We start from the raw sequence: 18,456 nt of genomic DNA, 5'->3' as shown, positions 1-18,456 counted from the left end.
GCAAAACAGATGAATCGGTCAATAAATAACACAATAAACACTTTCAAATTTGCATCTACGTTTAAAAGAGTAACCCTGTATGTTGTTGTTTTTTTGCAGCATGACAATAAAAATAAATGAAAATAGAAGACAGTCGATAGAAAATGAAATTTAAGATAAACGGAAAAAATATTTGGTATTTTTTTCAAAATACTCACTTATCTATCAAACACACTGTTTGAATTTAAAAAAAATCTCCCGAAAATGGCGAAAAAATGGCCGAAACATGTAGTAAAATATAAATAAATCAATGAATAAATAATACAGGATGATTCTTTTTTAAACTATCTTTAATATTGTCAACTGTCAAATTTCAAGGCCCGTATGATTTTTTTATATTGGCGTCTAATTCCAGAATAACCCTGTACATTTGTTTATTTTTGGAAAAGTGTGAAATAATAAATTACTATGTGGAAAATAAGGGAGTTTTATTAAATAAAAATCATGCAGAATAATAATTGTGTGATAATTTTTTCGAAAAAAAAAAGAATAACCCTGTATAACTTAGACCATAACTTGGCGTCAAATTTCAGAATTACCCTGTATATTGTTTATTTTTTGGAAAAGTGCGAAAATAAGAGAGTTTTATTAAATATACATCGTGCAGGATAATAATTATGTGATTATTTTTGGAAAAAAAATTAGAGAATAACCCTGTATTTGTTTTTTTTATCGGGGACGTGTGAATTGAAATAAAAGACAGTCGGTAGAAAATAAAATAGTTTTATTGGATATAAATAGTGCGGAATAATAATTATCGGGGCCCGAAGTCGTAGCCGTTTTGGTGCAGGGCCGGACTCCTGTAATTCCCCGAGTTCGGGTAAAACCCCGAATAATTGGAGTACATCGTCCTTGGGAAATTGTGTCCTCGCATTGTTTTGTCATTACTATAAACTGTGTTGTAATTATGGAGGAGGTTGTGGGGGTGGTACACAGGGCCGTAGTTGAAATCACTGCCAGTGTAGGGCTGTCCAATCGTCGTGAGGATGTTCGACTGGAGGTGGTATCGGTTCTGGGGGTTGTACATCGGCGCCGCCTCCGGCTCGGGGGCGGCGATCTCCTCGCCATCTGCGACAGGAATGTGTGTGTGTAAACTTATTGGATAATTTATGTAGTCGGCCATGTGCTTCACTAAATTATAAACACGCTATCTACTTAACCAGACTGTTTACAAAAGCGTTAAAAAGCACCAAAATCGTTACCGTTTTACGAGATATACTCTTGTAAACAGATGGTAATTGAGTTTATGTTTCGGGACTGAAGGCTTCTTTAGAAATTTTTTGTTTATTTTATTGGCAAAACTGAATTTATTTATTTACCTTTGGTGGTGGGAGTGGAGCGGGACGTTGGGCGTTGACGTTGCACTTGGGATGATTGTGGTTCTGGGCTTCTGAAAATTTGAATTTCGCGCCAAATTTACAAAAACTTGGACGACTAGACGCAAAAATGAGCAATTTTTGACGTTTTTTATACAATTTTGCTACTTTTTTCAGTGTTTTTTTACACAAAAAGCAGTTAAGAAGTAAATTTTGTCCAAGCCTAACCGATTTTTGACGAATTTTTGACTTTTTAAAATTTCAAAAATTTGGTGTTTATTAGATATTTTTACTGTTTTCTTTTCATTTACTTCATAAGTTTAGACAAATAATTAGTTGAATTTATGATTTTTTGCTCTAGAAAAACATGGCAAGCTTGATTGACATTTGCGTCAATTTTTGTCGTTTCAGAAATGCGTTCATGGACATTGTCACTTTTTCTTTTATTTTTTTTTAATAATTTTAGACAAATAATCATTTAATTTTCTGTAGAAAAACATGGAAAGCTTGGCAATTTGTAACATTTTTGTGTTTATTTTCACAATATTTAATTAACTAATGTTAAAAAATCAAACATTGGTTAATTTTTATCCATTTTTTCCAAATCAGATTTATATAATTTATGTTTTTTTAATATTTATAGCGAAATAGTAACATAAATTATTAGTTTTTTAGCACCAAAATCGTTACAAATAAAATTTTTGACGTTTAAAACTTTTGTTTATTGTATATTTTCCTTTTTTTCTACATTTCTTAATAATTTTAGACAAGTAAAAAATTAAATTCTTGATATTTTGACTTGGAAAAACACAGCATGCTTGATTATGAAACAGTTTCAGCAATTTTAACGTTTTAGTGAATTTCTGACGTTTAAAAAAACGTTCATTAAATGCTTTTACTTTTTTGTATTTTATAATGTTTTTAACCAAATACTTGCATAAATTATAATTTTTTCTTCAAACAGAAACAGTTAAAAAATTATTTTTGCACAATTTTTGACGTTTAAAAATACATTTTTACTTTTCTTTATTTTGTTAATAATTTTAGACAAATTATAATTTTTCAAATTTTTGATTTTCTGCTCTAGAAAACCATGGCACGCTTGATTGTGAAACATTTGTCTCAATTTTTAACATTTAAAAAATGCGTTCATTGGATATTATCACTTTTCTATTATTTTTTTAATAATTTTAAACACATAATCAGTTCAAGCCCTGTTTAAATGTATTAAAAAAACATGGAGAGCTCTAATGACTAATTTGTTTAACGCCATAACTATTCAAAAATCTTAGCAATTTTTGACTAATTAATTTTTTTTAGATTTTTGTTTTCGTTTTTACAATATGCTTAACTAATTAGTTGTGTAAGTAATTTATTTTTGACCCAAAAGAACTGTTGAAAAATTACATTTTGGTGAATTTTGACCGTTTTTGAAAAAAATCAAACTTTGGACTAAGAAAATGTTTATTTTATTTATTCATTTTCTTACAAATTTTGACAAATAATTAATGTTTTAGTCCAATAATTTTGACATTTCGTCAAAATATTTGATGTTCAAATTCAAAATGTGTTCATTAGATGTTGTCACTTTCTTGTTCACATTTTCAAACGTTTCCAGCGATATAGTGATGGAATTGATAAATTTTCTAAATGTAAAAAATTCCCCCAGTTTTTGATTGAGTGTTGCGACATGAAAGTCCCCTCTTTGTGAAAAAGTGTGCTTCAGTGTGGATATATTTATTTAAAAATCTCGCGCTCCGCTGAGATGTTTATTAGTTTAAATCTAAAAATATATCAAGATTCAAGCATGAAATGTTTCAAATTTAAAAATCGGCCAAAATCAAAATAAATACAAACAGGATTTATGTGCGGTTTTGCGCGGAGGCTAATTGTCGCCGTGTATTTGAAAAATTCGGTCTAGGAATGGCATCATTTGTAAAGGGAAGACAGCCAGATTGGAAGATGGATGCTCTGGAATACTTTTCGGCTATTAATTCAAACGCTTGGCAGCTACAGAAATAACACGCGCTCTCTCTCGCTCCCGAATGACAACCGTCAATGCTAATCTAATCTAATCCTCTCGCTCAAAACACCGCCGTAAATCCACGCAGTTACGAAATTAATTCGATTTTAATTTCAAACAGAAGCTGGAAACGTATTTTGAAAACTTTCTCGACGCGAACCAATAAAGCCGCTCGTAAATACGTTAAAGTGACGCGCTTTGTAATAATTTGAGGTAATTTGCTCGTAAATACCATCAAACAGTTCGTTTCGCTAAATTATTTGACACTCAACATGAGACGCTGCTATTTTGACTTTTCACACAAAAATTTATTGACTTACGTTTCGTCGGGGTCGCAGTCACGAAAGCCCTTGGCGAAGGGATTGCTGGCGATTTTCAATTGAGTTATCTGTGAAAAAAATTTTGTTTTGTTTTGTTTGGGATTTTTTTTGCGACTAACCCTGTGGTTCTGGTAGGCTGTGACAGCCGTGAATGCTGTTTCTGGGAATACAAAAGTCTTGAAATTTTCACTACAGTTCTCTTCGGTGGCGGTGGTGGTGTTTTTTGAAGGGAGGTAGACGATGTGGAAACGAGGTTGGTAGCGATGCATTGAATTTAAAATTATCTGGAAATTAAAATTCAAAAATAACTAAAAAAAATTCTGTTTTTTCTTGTATTGATTTGTTATCTTTTTTACTTACAAATTTTTGCAAATAATTAATATAAAATCAATGGGACACGAAATACAGGGTTAGTCTAATATAAGTATATTTATTTTATAACTTTTTTGCTATTTGTAATATTGCAATTCTGTGTTTGTTATCCGATAAATCGACTTAAAGTTCACAAACTAAAAATATTTTTATTAAATACAGGGTGTTGTATACAGGGTGGTGAACCAGAGTTATATTTTTTAAATGGATCACTATATATTTTTTTATAGTTAGATTCTACGCAAAAAAATAATATAACTTTATATAAATATATCATGGGTCTATCTTTTTTCGTTTTGGAATTATTCAACTTTTTGTTATAAAAAAGACCAATTTTTGAAAAATTACTAGGATGAACTTTTTTTTCAAAATATTTAAGCGCTTGAAGATGGTCCAAAAAACGTGTAGCAAAACTGAATCAATCAATAAATAATACAGGATGATTCTTTTTTTTACTCTCTTCAAGACTGTCAACCGTCAAATTTCCAGTACCTGCCTCTTATAGATTTGGAAAAAATTAGAGAAACGGACAAATTTTATATTTCTTGTAGTTATTTAAAAATAATTTAGATAAAATAAAAGAATAACCCTGTATTTGTCTTTTACAAAAGTGTGAGTTCAAATATGTACTTTAAAATAAAAGACGGCAGTCAATAAAAACTGAAATTTAAGATAAACGTTTTTTTCAAAATATTTATTATTCTTGTTAATTTTTTTTAAACTGTCAACTGTCAAATTTCAAGGCCTGTATGATTTTTCTATAGTGATAATAAAAAACGGCCATAACTCAGTTTTTTGACGAAAAAAAAATTTTTTTTGAGATTTTTTAGTAAGATGTGCTATACCTGTCTTTTATAAATTTTGATATAATCAGAAAAACGAGAAAATTTTAAACTTTGCGCCAATTTCTGGTATTTAGCTGAATTAAAGAAAATTAATAATTGTATTGTTGAACAAAATTTCAATTCTGTATCTACATTTAAAAGAAAAACCCTGTTTGTTTTCTTTAAATAACGTAAAATAAATTAAATAGATAAATTTATTAAATTAAAATATAAAGACAGTCGACTGAAAATAAATCTTAAAATAATCCAAAAAATGATTTGATCTTTTTTTAAAAATATTTAAGCGCCTGAAGATGGTCAAAAAATGCCCAAAACGTGTAGCAAAACATATGAATCGGTCAATAAATAACACAATAAACACTTTCAAATTTGCATTTACGTTTAAAAGAGTAACCCTGTATGGTGTTGTTTTTTTGCAGCATGACAATAAAAATAAATGAAAATAGAAGACAGTTGATAAAAAATGAAATTTAAGATAATCGGAAAAAATATTTGGTATTTTTTTTCAAAATACTCACTTATCTATCAAACACTGTTTGAATTTAAAAAAAATCTCCCGAAAATGGCGAAAAAATGGCCGAAATTTGTAATAAGATATAAATAAATCAATGAATAAATAATACAGGATGATTCTTTTTTTAACTCTCTTCAATATTGTCAACTGTCAAATTTCAAGGCCCGTATGTTTTTTTATATTGGCGTCTAATTCCAGAATAACCCTGTACATTTGTTTATTTTTTTGGGAAAGTGTGTAATAAATAAATTACTATGTGGAAAATAAGGGAGTTTTATTAAATAAAAATCGTGCAGAATAATAATTGTGTGATAATTTTTTCGAAAAAAAAGAATAACCCTGTATAACTTAGACTATAACTTAGTTTTTTAATCGAAAAATCTTAAACTTCTAGTTTCGAAAAATAATACACTTTTTTCTACATAACAAAGAATAAGTCTGTATATTTTTTTCTCTTATTTGTTTTGTGTGAAAACCAAGAATAAATGACTGATAAAATAAAAAAAACTCACATGTCCATTATCATCTAGTTGGTTATTGGTCAGCTTGAGCTTATCAAAGGACACGGTTTGTTTCATCCACTGCGCCCCCGTGGCGGGGCTGTCTGGGTGCACGTGTATCCTGGGGGGCGACACGGGGTCTGCCTTCCCTGCCACCACCCAGCTGGAGCTGTGGAAGGCATATCTGTACCTCTTATCATCGACCGGAACAAAGTCCATCATCAGCATGTACTCGGCATGCAAGTCCAGGCCGCACAGTTTCACTTGAAACGTCGGAAACATTCTTCGGCCAGCTTTGGTGACGATCATTTCGGTGCCCAACGAGTGGAATTCGTCCCACAAATGTTTCATTTCCAGGATGGCGCCAGCGTTGGATAATGAGGGACAAATTGATTGGTGTAAACTGATTGTTAAGTTAGTTTTGAAAAAATGATTGTTGTTGGTTGGTTACCTGTGGTTTTTGTTGTGGGTTGAGTGGCGGTTGTTGTTGTCGGGGTCTGGGGGTTCGAGGAGCGACTCGGCCTCGGCCAGGGGGCTGTAGGCTTTGCGGTCTTTGCCGGCGCTTTGAAGGCAAGCTGGTGATTTTTTTTTAATTTCGCAATTACGGCAAAACTTTTCGAAAAAGTGGGTCTTTTTGTGTAAAATGATCCGGGGAGTCGATTGGTGTCGGGAAAATCGCCAGTTTTTTTAGTTATGAATTTTTTCAAATTTTATTTATTGTTGCAATTTTCTCGAAAACTTTTTGTCGGAGAACAATGATTTTTTTTGAAAAAGATAGATAATTGAAAGAGCTTTCCAACGATAATACACTTCATGGGGTTATCTCTCATAGTTCCGGAGCTATTGCTCGATAAATGTACTGGGTACCGAAAATCGCGACAGAAATTGGAAAAAATCAAACATCAAAAAATCGAACATATGGACTTTTTGTGGGCTTTTAACAACTTTTGTGGGTTGTTAAGACATATAGATGTCCATAAAAATTTGCTGAAGTGAGTTTAACAAAATATTTTTTTTTCATCACTTTGAAGGTAAGTTATTACTCAGGAAATTTAAGCAAAAAAAAATAAAATTTTAAATCTCGTGAAAAGTTGGTATAATACAGAAAAAAAGCCGCTGAATCCAATGGAACAAACCGCGTTGCTCTACGACTTTTAGTTTTCGAGTTATGAATTTTTTTATTGAATAAAATTTTCCACTATGACAAATGGCTACCCTAAATTTAGGCAAAAATTTTTAAATTTTTAATTCCTGTGAAAAATTGATATAATATGTAAAATGAGCCGTAGAATTCAATGGAACAAACCGCAGTGCTCTACGACTTTTAGTTTTTTTTTTATGAATTTTTTTAGTGAAAAACTTTGATCGCCTCTGTAGCCGGAACCGTTGCCCGGAGCGGCTCCGGGTTTAGTCGAAAAAATAGATAAAATTAAGCGCTATCAGATGGTTTTTTGTTCGTTGCTCTAGGTCTTACAGTTTCCGAGAAAAACGCAAAAAAAGGTTTCCATTTTCACTTTTTTTTTAATTTTCAACTTTCAAACGCCGATTACGGCCAAACCAAAAGAGCTAGGAGAAAACGCTTTTTTAGATCGGAAAGAGCACATCAAAATCTATAAGATAGAATCGGTTTCATTTGATTTTGAGACACTTTAAACATTGACCGATTTCTAAGGGGGGGGGGGGTGTTAACTATTTTTTAATTTTTTTTTATTTTCTCATTTATGGCTAAACTATTCAAAAAAGTGGAACTATTTTGATCCTTACCTATGCAAAATGATCCGGGGAATCGATTGGCACCGAGAAAATTGACAAATTTTCAATAGTTTTTTAGTTATGAATTTTTTCAAATTTTATTTAATTTTACATTTGTCTCCAATTTGCTCGAAAACTATTAGTGGGGGAACAATAATTTTTTTTGAAAAAAATAGATAATTTAAAGAGCTTTCCAACGATAATGCACTTCATAGGATTATCTCTGACAGTTCCGAAGCTATTGCTCGACAAATGTTCCGGGTACCCAAAATCGACAAAATTTGCGACGAAAATTGAAAAAATCAATCATCAAAAAATCGAACATATGGACTTTTTGTGGACTTTTAACAACTTTTGTGGGTTGTTAAGACATAAAGAAGTCCATAAAAATTTGCTGAAGTGAGTTTAAAAAAAAAATTTTTTTCATCACTTTGAAGGTAAGTTTGAAATTTGAGCTCAGGAAATTTGAGCAAGAAAATTGAAAATTTTAAATCTCGTTTGATATAATACAGAAAATGAGCCGCTGAATTCAATGGAACAAATCGCATTGCTCTACGACTTTTAGTTTTCCAGTTATGAATTTTTTTATTGAATAAAATTTTTCACTATAAGAAATACCTATCTTAATTTTTTGCAAAAAATGTCATTAGTTTAGATCTCGCTAAGTGCTGGTATAATACAGTTGTGATTAATAGTTTCATATTTATTGTCCGGTAAACGCTCCGAGTGCCGAAAATTCACCAAAAAATTAAGTAAAACTTTAGGCAAATAATTTAAAAAACTAAATATTGAAAAAACTTAGGAAAGGGTGTAACATAAACCGGAAAATTTAACGGAACAAATTGTTTTGCTGTAGAACTTTTACTTTCCGAGTGATAATTGTTCAAAGAAAAAATAAAAATTTTCAACTTTTTTGATTTCTTATTTTTGTAATTATGACCAAACGATTTGAAAAAATGAAACTATTTTCACACATACTTTTGTGAAATGATGTCGGGAATCGCATGGCGTTGACAAAACAATCAAATTCTTGATAATTTTCACACATAAATTTCACCTATTTTTGCTTACACATACTTGCAATTTTCTCCAAAACTATTGGTCACAGAACAATGATCTTTTTTTTCAGATGATAGATAATGAAAAGAGCTTTCCGACGATAACAAACTTGAGGGGGTTCTGGTTAATAATTCTGGAGTTATTGCTCGATAAACGCCAAAAGTTACGAATTTTTTAACGTGAAATTATCGTTTTTTTTATTTTTTCTTCCAACCTTTCCCAAAATGAAAAATCCTCGTTTGTCGTTCAGCGACGCTCGGCGTCTAATTGCACGCACCCGCCGTAAACCCATTTCACTAAATCAAGCGGTCTCATTAGTTAAACACATTGCACATTTGTAACCAAAACTCGTGATTTATTCCGACACCAACCGAAAAAAAAAACATTCAGTCGAATTTTTCCCATTTTTTCTCCTTCCTTCACTCACCCTCGATCTGTTTCATGGGCGTCACACCCGAATTGTACCAACTATCACTCCCTTGATAACAATACTGTTGGTAGGCATCGCCTTCCATGATTAGCCACCAGTTCAAAAACCCAATTAATTCAAGCGATCTAGTTATCCGCGATTTAACTCGCCAACAGTTGAACGTCGACACTCTTAATTTGATCACGGCACTAGCGATGAAATCGATTTTTCGACACCTCGGGAAAATTATTTCACCGAAAGGAAAATCGACGTGAAAACTAGCATTTCATTTTTCACGGCCAACTTAAATGAAGCACGTTGAGTGACTGAAGAGATACTTTTTCACACATGTTGTCAACGTTGGCCATGACAATTTTGGAAATTCCCCCACCACAAGGCGGGGCTTCGTACACTCCAAACAAACGAAAGCTTTGAGTTTTTTACACGTCTCAAGAAATCAAAGAAAATTTCTAAACACTTCGTGCCGAAAATTGTGTTTAATTTGATTTTTCCGAACCCTTGAGGGAAAAATTGTCACTAAACTAACGACAAAAATTTGTAATCAAGTTGGCCATGTTTTCAATAAAATATGTGAAAGTATCCATTGAACGAACTTTTGAAACGTTATTTTTTTTACAAATGTCAATGTTAACAATGATTCATAATCAAGTTTGCTATGATTTCGCCCGTAAGAATTAGGGATTTATGTAAAAGTGTCCAATGAACTAATTTTTTATTCGTCAAAAATTTATAAAAATTGACTAAAGCCTGATTTTTGAACGATTGTTGAGTTAAAAATTAATTATTTAAATAATTATTTGGCTGGAAACATTGTAAAATTGAATAAAAAGTGATGGTATTCGATGAACTCATTTTTTAAAAGTCAAAAATCAAGACAGGAGTTAAAATAGTTGAAAATGTTACACAATCAAGCATGTCACTATTTTCTAGAATAAAAAAGTAATTATTTTATTGAATAGTTTTTTGTCTAAAATTATTGACAAGTTGAAGAAAAAATTAAAAACGAATTTTTATGAAGTTAGAAATTTATATTGCTTCAAAATTGATTAGAATTATTGAACAAAATTATTATTTTAACACTTTTTGCGTTAAAAACTGATGATTTATGTAACTAGTTGGCAAAAAACTTTATAAATATGAATAAAAAAGTGATGGTATCCAATGAACGCATTTTTTAAACGTCAAAAATTATGATAAATGTCAAAATTGTCAAAAGTGTAAAGTCAAGCTTGCCATGGTTTCAAACTAAAAATTCATATTTTTGGAGAGAAACTCAAAAAACATTGAATTATTTGGCTAGAATTTAAAAATTTAAACGAAAGTTTCTAACACCAAAAATTTTGATTTTAAAAAAATCGACAAAATTGACCATGACTTTTGGTTGATTTTTGCATTAAAAATTTAATTAAATAATTTTTTTTGTATTAATGAGTTAAGTAACATGGTGAATATTGAATAAAAAAATCGAAAAAATTGGAAAAAACTCGATTTTTTCATGTGCTGCACATTATGCGCCTTAATGACTTTAAAATGATATTTATTTCGAGAACAAGTGAAACTCGTATCATAAACCCGACGATTGACATCGTCTTCTCGCCTAAATTTATCTCCGGACTTCAAAAGAAGTAATAAAGTGAAAATTGCGTAAGAAATAAATTTCTCTCCCATATGGTCCAACTCCCAGCCCTTAGCCCACCTATGTTGTGACAAATTTGGTCGAGCTTATCACCGCACCCACTTGGCCCTAATGTAAACTCACAATGGATGATTTATGGGCCATGTGTTGGGTGAAATATTTTCGGCGCAAAAGTGCATTTTTTCGCTCATTTCTTGGACGATTGACTCTATAATTAAAGTCGCTGAGTGCATCAAAACCCCGCACACCTCTGGTGCGGATGTGGGAGCTATATGTCCGTCGTTAGCGGCTTACGACGTGTGAAAAACACGCCGTTATTTCACTCTTTTTAGGGGAGACTTTGAAACGGAAAACGCCCTTGGGACGCCAACAAACAAATTTTCTATTTGTAAATAATTGAAAAATTGAACAAATAAATGCATAGTTAACGATTTGTTGCCATTTTTTTTATTATTAAGACAGTTACTAAAGAATTTTTAATTTGGGTGTATTGTTGGTGGCCTACCTTACAAATACTGGATTTGGTCCAAACTAACTAGATTTAGTATTGTTCGAAAGCTCTTTCAATTGTGTATCCCACAAAAGAAACCGCATATTGATGCGACGTCTACTTTTGGTAAAAATTCAATTTTTGTGAAATTTTTAGCAAAAAATTTTAAAACTTTATATCTCGTTAAATGTTGGTATAATACGGAAAATGAACCGCTGAATTCAATGGAACAAAGAGCACATCAAAATCTATAAGATAGAATCGGTTTCATTTGATTTTGAGACACTTTAAAAATTGACCGATTTCTAAGGGGGGGGGGGGTGTTAACTTTTTTTTAATTTTTTTTATTTTCTCATTTACGCCTAAACTATTCGAAAAAGTGGAACTGTTTTAATCCACACCTATGCAAAATGATCCGAGGAATCGATTGGCATTGAGAAAATTGCCAAATTCCGAATAGTTTTTTAGTTATGAATTTTTTAAAATTTTAGCAATTTTTGCATTTGTCTCTAATTTGCTCGAAAACTATTAGTCGGAGAACACTAATTTTTTTTGAAAAAGATAGATAATTTAAAGAGCTTTCCAACGATAATACACTTCATGGGGTTATCTCTGATAGTTCCGGAGCTATTGCTCGACAAAAGTTCCGGGTACCCAAAATCGACCAAAACTGCGACGAAAATTGAAAAAATCAAACATCTAAAAATCGAACATATGGACTTTTTGTGGACTAAAAACAACTTTTGTGGGTTGTTAAGACATAAAGAAGTTCATAAAAATTTGCTGAAGTCAGTTTAAAAAAAAATTTTTTTTCATCACTTTGAAGGTAAAGTGATTTTTACTCAGGAAATTTGAGTTGAAAGTTGGTATAATACAGAAAATGAACCGCTGAATCCAATGGAACAAACCGCATTGCTCTACGACTTTTACTTTTCGAGTTATGAATTTTTTAATTGAATAAAATTTTCCACTATGACAAATGGCTACCCCAAATTTAGGCAAAAATTTTTAAATTTTTAATTCCTGTGAAAAATTGATATAATATGTAAAATGAGCCGTAGAATTCAATGGAACAAACCGCAGTGCTCTACGACTTTTAGTTTTTTTTTTATGAATTTTTTTAGTGAAAAACTTTGATCGCCTTTGTAGCCGGAACCGTTGCCCGGAGCGGCTCCGGGTTTATTCGAAAAAATAGAGAAACTTAAGCGCTATCAGATGGTTTTTTGTTCGTTGCTCTAAGTCTTACAGTTTCCGAGAAAAGTGTTAGATAACCAATAATACACTTGTTGTCAAAAAATTTGGAAACAATCGCCAAGTTTGCGTTTTTTTAGTTAGAAAATAAATAAAAAAATTATTTTAAATGAAGTTGAGGCTTTGTCTAGAGCGTATCATTGTGATAAATACGTGGAGTGAAAAAAAAACAAATTTTGATTCAAAAATTTATTGCAAGTTTATTCAGTCCTTTTTGGCCCAATCGGGAAAACTGTTAAAATCCCAAATAACCGAACCTAGATTCGGAAAAATAAGGAGCAGCATCACAAGTGCGATGACTTCCACCAACAGGCCAACTTTGATCATTTCGGTCGTTTTCACATTGCACGACATGGCAACAATGGCGTTTGGGGGCGTGGCCACTGGAAGACAAAAGGCGAACGAACACGACAAATTCACCGGCATCATCAGAAACATTGGATAAATTTTAGCTTTCTGAAAAAATCAAATATATACATAATTTGAATTAAGTCACTCGCGACTTCGTCGCCCGTACTCTTGCTAAACTGGCAACGATGGGCAAAAGTATATTGGCCACAGCTGCATTACTCGTAAATTGGGTGACAAAAGCTCCAATCAAACACCCAACAACCATTATCACCAATTTCGGATAAGTGGTTACAGCGTTCAATTCATTCGCTACCATTTTGCCCAAACCACTTGCTTTCATACCATCAGCGATGGCAAAACCACCACCCATCAGAAAAATTAAACTCCAATGCATTTTTTTCTGAACGTATTGCCATGTTATTAATTTGAGAGAAATTTCGCGAGTGCAATCGTAGCGGGCTGGGATGATGAAAAGGAGGAGGACGACAATCATGGCGGCTGTGGCGTCACCAGTCTACAATTGTTTATTTGACAGTGTTGCTAATAGAAACGAACCAAGCCAACTTAATGTGACAAAAAATAAATTAATTAATTGTTTTATTTTTTAATTATGTCAAAAGTATTCGAAACAATGCAAATCATTCAAGTATTTAAATTTTGCCAAAAAAATTTTTTTTTCTTTGATAAAATTATAATTCTTACAGCAGTGTTTGTGATAAGGTCAGGCCAGCCTTTCATGAACCCAGGCCGTCTCAAAAACCATAAAAGCGCAGCCATAACAAACAAAATCCCTACTAGTACTTCATGGATGGTGAAAAGCCCCATTTCGGCCAATTTATCAGTTAATACTTGTCTTGTAATTTTTTCACCCTCTTTTCCCACATCTATGGCTTTGGCGTCCTCTGAGTTCGGACGCCATAAGCCCATGAACCAGAATTGCATCCAAATCCATGTTGGGTACATTATTGCCAACATTAAAGGCACATTTGCAGCCAACCATTTGTTAAATTCAACACCGTTGCTTTTAGGGAATTCTGTCTCGTAAATGCCTTTGAGTACTAGGTTGGTACCACTGCCCACAATACATCTGTGACACAAAAATTAGCTTTTTTTTGCTACAGATTATTAAAATACAAGCAATTAGAATGTTAAATATGTATTTGAAAAAAAAATTGACCAATTTAAACTTAAGATCATATTTTTGAAAACACTGCAAATATCGTTAAACATACGCAAAATATATTCAAACCAAAGTTGTAGAGAATTAAATTTCCTACAAAAAAGTTAACAAGACTTTTTCTCTATCTTTAATAGTTTAAGTTATACAAGCGTTCAAAGATTAGATAAATACTACTCTACCATTGACGTAACAGAAAATTAGTTCAAACTTCTAAACCGTGAAAGATAGAAATTTAGTGTAAAGAACTTTTTTGTAGAAAATTTTATTCTCTACAAGTTTGTTCCTTACAATTTTTTTGTATCTTTTACCGTATTTTAATAGTGAATTAAAAAAATAGTAATTAACAACTGTTTCACATTTATGAAAACACTGCAAGTATCGTTAAAGATTCGCAAAAAATGTTCGAATCAAAATTGTAGAGAATTAAATTTGCTACAAAAAAGTTAACACGACTTTTTCTGTATCTTCAATAGTTTAAGTTCTACAAGCGTTCAAAGTTAGACAAGTACTCTTTTGTTACCAGTGACGTATCAGAAAAATAGTTTAAACTTCTAAACCGTTAATGACACAAATTTAGTGTAAAGAACTTTTTTGTAGAAAATTTAATTCTCTACAACTTTGTTTCTTACAATTTTTTTGAATCTGTTTCCGTATTTTAATAGTGAATTAAAAAAATAGTAATTAACAACTGTTTCACATTTATGAAAACACTGCAAGTATCGTGAAAGATACGCAAAAAATGTTCGAATGAAAGTTGTAGAGAATTAAATTTGCTACAAAAAAGTTAACATGACTTTTTCTGTATCTTCAATAGTTTTAGTTCTACAAGCGTTCAAAGTTAGACAAATACTCTTCTGTTACCAGTGACGTAACAGAAAACTAGTTTAAACTTCTAAACCGTTAAAGATACAAAATTAGTGTAGAAAACTTTTTTGTAGAAAATTTAATTCTCTACAACTTTGTTCTTTACAATTATCTTGTATCTCGAACCGTAGTCGTAGTATTTTAAAAAATATGGACCAAAATTTGAAAAAAAAAAATTATTACCCCAATCCTCCAATGGTGGCTGCATATGCCGTACCAATATAGAAACACATCGTAACTCTTGTTGGACGTTTGGTGGATTCATCAAATTGTCCTTCTTCATCAACTTCACCTTCGTACATTTTTCCAAGACCTTGGGCTTCCAGTTCTTCCAAAACTGCCTGAATTATGGGCAACATCATTGCAGTGGCTGCAGTGTTTGATATCCACATTGATACCAACATGGTTAAGGTGACTAGACCGAAGTGCAAACGGCGATAACTGCACCCAATCTAAATTTTTGATTTTTTTGTAGCTTTTTATTTACTGATTCAGAAAAATTAAGGAAAATTAAAAAAAAATTATTTATTTTAATTTTTTCTATTATTATTTGTTTATTACTATTTACTTTGGCAACAAATTTATTATTATTATTTTGAATTTTTATGTTTTATTTTGTATTTGTATCAATCTTTTTATATTTAATTTTTATTTTGTGTCTTGTATTTTTTTAGTACTTTGCTTTTTGTTGTGTGTTTTTGTAATTTTTTAAACGAAATTCTTTACCATTTTGATCGCCCGTAGCGAAATCCTCGTATGCAAATTACAATACTCAATAGCAAGTGCAATAATCAAGCCACCAATAAACATCATGTTCGACTCCTTGAAGTAGCTCATGGTCGTAGTCCTGGTGTCCAAAATCCCCATAATCGGGAAGAAAATAATGGGAAACAGCCCAGTAACTCCCGAGGGAAGAATCTCCAACACCCAGAACCCGGCCATCAAACAAACCACGTACAGACAGCGCATTTCAGCGATATTATTTGTCAGGAAGATGGGGAGCAGCGCTATGGGGAAGAGCACCATGAAGAGGCTCTTCCAGTAGATTTTGAGGGCCTGGAGCGTTGGCCCCGCCATTGCAATTTGACACGTGACAAAACTAGAAAAAACGCAAACTTGGCGATTTTTGTAAATTTTTTCTAAATGGTGTATTGTTGGTTGCCTAACACGTTGTACTTAAACTGCGTTTTTGTGAAAACTGCCAGGTGCATCATTATGCGGTTTTTTTTATTGGATTCACAACTAAACAAACTATCGTTAAAAAAAAATAGCTACAACAATCTGAAAAAAAATTGTTTTTTTTTTTCAATTTTTTTTCTCATTTAAAAATTTATATCTTCCGAACCCCACTATTGTTGTAAATGAGATTTGGGACAATTACAGATGTGGACAATGACTATTAGCTCCCAAAAATTTGTTTAAAAATATTGAGTAAAACTGTGCGGAAAAAAATCATGTTTGGTGTAAGTTGGGAAAAATCCAATTTTTCTCGAACTTCACTTCAAAAATTTGTATCTTCGAAACTCAACTTATTTCGACGATGAAATTTTGTACAGAAATAGTCCGAGATAATGTCTATTAGTTTTTCAAATATCGTTGAAAAATATTAGCTACAACAATCTGAAAAAAAAATTGTATAAGGTGGCAATAATCAAATTTTTCATCAACTTAAATTAAAAAATTCATATCTTCCTAACCCGACTTTTTTTCTAAATAAGATTTGGGACAGTTACAGATGTGGACAATGACTATTAGCTCCCGAAAATTCGTTTAAAAATATTGAGTGGAACTGTGCGAAAAAAATTCATGTTAGTAGTAAAAAGGCAAAAATCCAATTTTTTTCCAACTTTATTTCAAAAATTCATATCTTCGAAACTCGATTTATTTTGACAATGAAATTGTGTACAATTATAGCCCAAAATAGTGTCTATTAATTCCAAAAATATCATTAAAAAATATCAGCTACAACAGTCTGAAAAAAAAATTGAATAAGGTGGCAATAATCTAATTTTTCCTCAACTTAAATTAAAAAATTCATATCTTCCGAACTTTTTTTCTAAGTGAGATTTTGGACAATTACAGACGTGGACAATGACTATTAGCTCCCAAAAATTCGTTTAAAAATATTGAGTAAAACTGTGCGGAAAAAAATCATGTTTGGTGTAAGTTGGGAAAAATCCAATTTTTCTCGAACTTCACTTCAAAAATTTATATCTTCGAAACTCAACTTATTTCGACGATGAAATTTTGTACAGATATAGTCCGAGATAATGTCTATTAGTTTTTCAAATATTGTTGAAAAATATTAGCTACAACAATCTGAAAAAAAATTGTATAAGGTGGCAATAATCAAATTTTTCATCAACTTAAATTAAAAAATTCATATCTTCCGAACCCGACTTTTTTTCTAAATAAGATTTGGGACAGTCACAGGTGTGGACAATGACTATTAGCTTCCGAAAATTCGTTTAAAAATATTGAGTGGAACTGTGCGAAAAAAAATTATGTTTGGAGTAAAAAACAAAAATTCAATTTTCTTCCAACTTTATTTGAAAAATTTATATCTTCGAAACCCGATTTATTTCGACAATGAAATTGTGTACAATTATGTCCCAAAATAGTGTCTATTAATTCCAAAAATATCATTAAAAAATATCAGCTACAACAATCTGAAAAAAAATGTATAAGGTGGCATTAATCAAATTTTTCATCAACTTAAATTAAAAAATTCATATCTTCCGAACTCGACTTTTTTTCTAAATAAGATTTGGGATAGTCACAGATGTGGACAATGACTATTAGCTCCCAAAAATTCGTTTAAAAATATTAAGTGGAACTGTGCGAAAAAAATTCATGTTTGCAGTAAAAACGCAAAAATCTAATTTTCCTCTAACTTCAATTTAAAAATTTATATCTTCGAAACCCAACTTATTTCGACAAGGAAATTTTGTACAATTATAGACCAAAATAGTGTCTATTCATTCCCAAAATAAAAACATATTAGCTACAATAATCTGAAAAAAAAAATTATGAGGAAGCAATAATGTAATTTTGCCTCAACTTATATTAAAAAATTCATATCTTCCTAACCCGACTTTCTTTCCAAATGCGATTTTGGACAATTACAGACGTGGACAATGTCTGTTAGCTCCCAAAAATTCGTTTAAAAATATTAAGTGGAACTGTGCGAAAACAATTCATGTTTGCAGTAAAAACGCAAAAATCTAATTTTCCTCTAACTTCAATTTAAAAATTTATATCTTTAAAATCCGACTTATTTCGAAAATGAAATTTTGTACAATTATAGCCCAAGATAGTTTCTTTTAATTCCCAAAACGCCATTAAAAAATATTGACTACAACAGTCTGAAAAAAAAATTGTATATAGTGCAATTATCTAATTTTTCCTGAACTTAAATTAAAAAATTCATATCTTCCAAACCCGACTTTTTTTCTAAATGAGATTTGGGACAATTACAGATGTGGACAATGACTGTAAGTTCCCAAAAATTTGT

At 31.4% G+C, this 18,456-nt stretch overlaps 2 protein-coding genes across 2 annotated transcripts; both read right to left on the bottom strand.

Annotated features, from left to right (window-relative positions):
• Positions 1 to 746: 746 nt before the first annotated feature.
• LOC660602 (optomotor blind related gene 1 protein) lies at positions 747 to 9,487 on the bottom strand. The gene is made up of 7 exons (XM_966818.4): positions 9,168 to 9,487; positions 6,381 to 6,504; positions 5,942 to 6,332; positions 3,818 to 3,982; positions 3,699 to 3,766; positions 1,359 to 1,429; positions 747 to 1,107 (listed from the first exon to the last, which is right to left on the bottom strand). Exons 1-7 carry the CDS (start codon positions 9,253 to 9,255, stop codon positions 794 to 796), a joined length of 1,221 nt encoding a protein of 406 aa, XP_971911.1. The 5' UTR covers positions 9,256 to 9,487; the 3' UTR covers positions 747 to 793.
• A 3,234-nt stretch (positions 9,488 to 12,721) lies between these two features.
• On the bottom strand, positions 12,722 to 16,079 carry LOC660662 (protein I'm not dead yet). The gene is made up of 5 exons (XM_966875.5): positions 15,669 to 16,079; positions 15,126 to 15,394; positions 13,601 to 13,985; positions 13,065 to 13,412; positions 12,722 to 13,003 (listed from the first exon to the last, which is right to left on the bottom strand). Exons 1-5 carry the CDS (start codon positions 16,017 to 16,019, stop codon positions 12,752 to 12,754), a joined length of 1,605 nt encoding a protein of 534 aa, XP_971968.1. The 5' UTR covers positions 16,020 to 16,079; the 3' UTR covers positions 12,722 to 12,751.
• Positions 16,080 to 18,456: the final 2,377 nt, after the last annotated feature.

This window comes from Tribolium castaneum, chromosome 8 (assembly GCF_031307605.1).
Source record: "Tribolium castaneum strain GA2 chromosome 8, icTriCast1.1, whole genome shotgun sequence".
Taxonomy (NCBI): domain Eukaryota; kingdom Metazoa; phylum Arthropoda; class Insecta; order Coleoptera; family Tenebrionidae; genus Tribolium; species Tribolium castaneum.
Note: the sequence above shows the minus strand (reverse complement) of the source record. Positions and strands in the feature narration are given on the sequence as shown.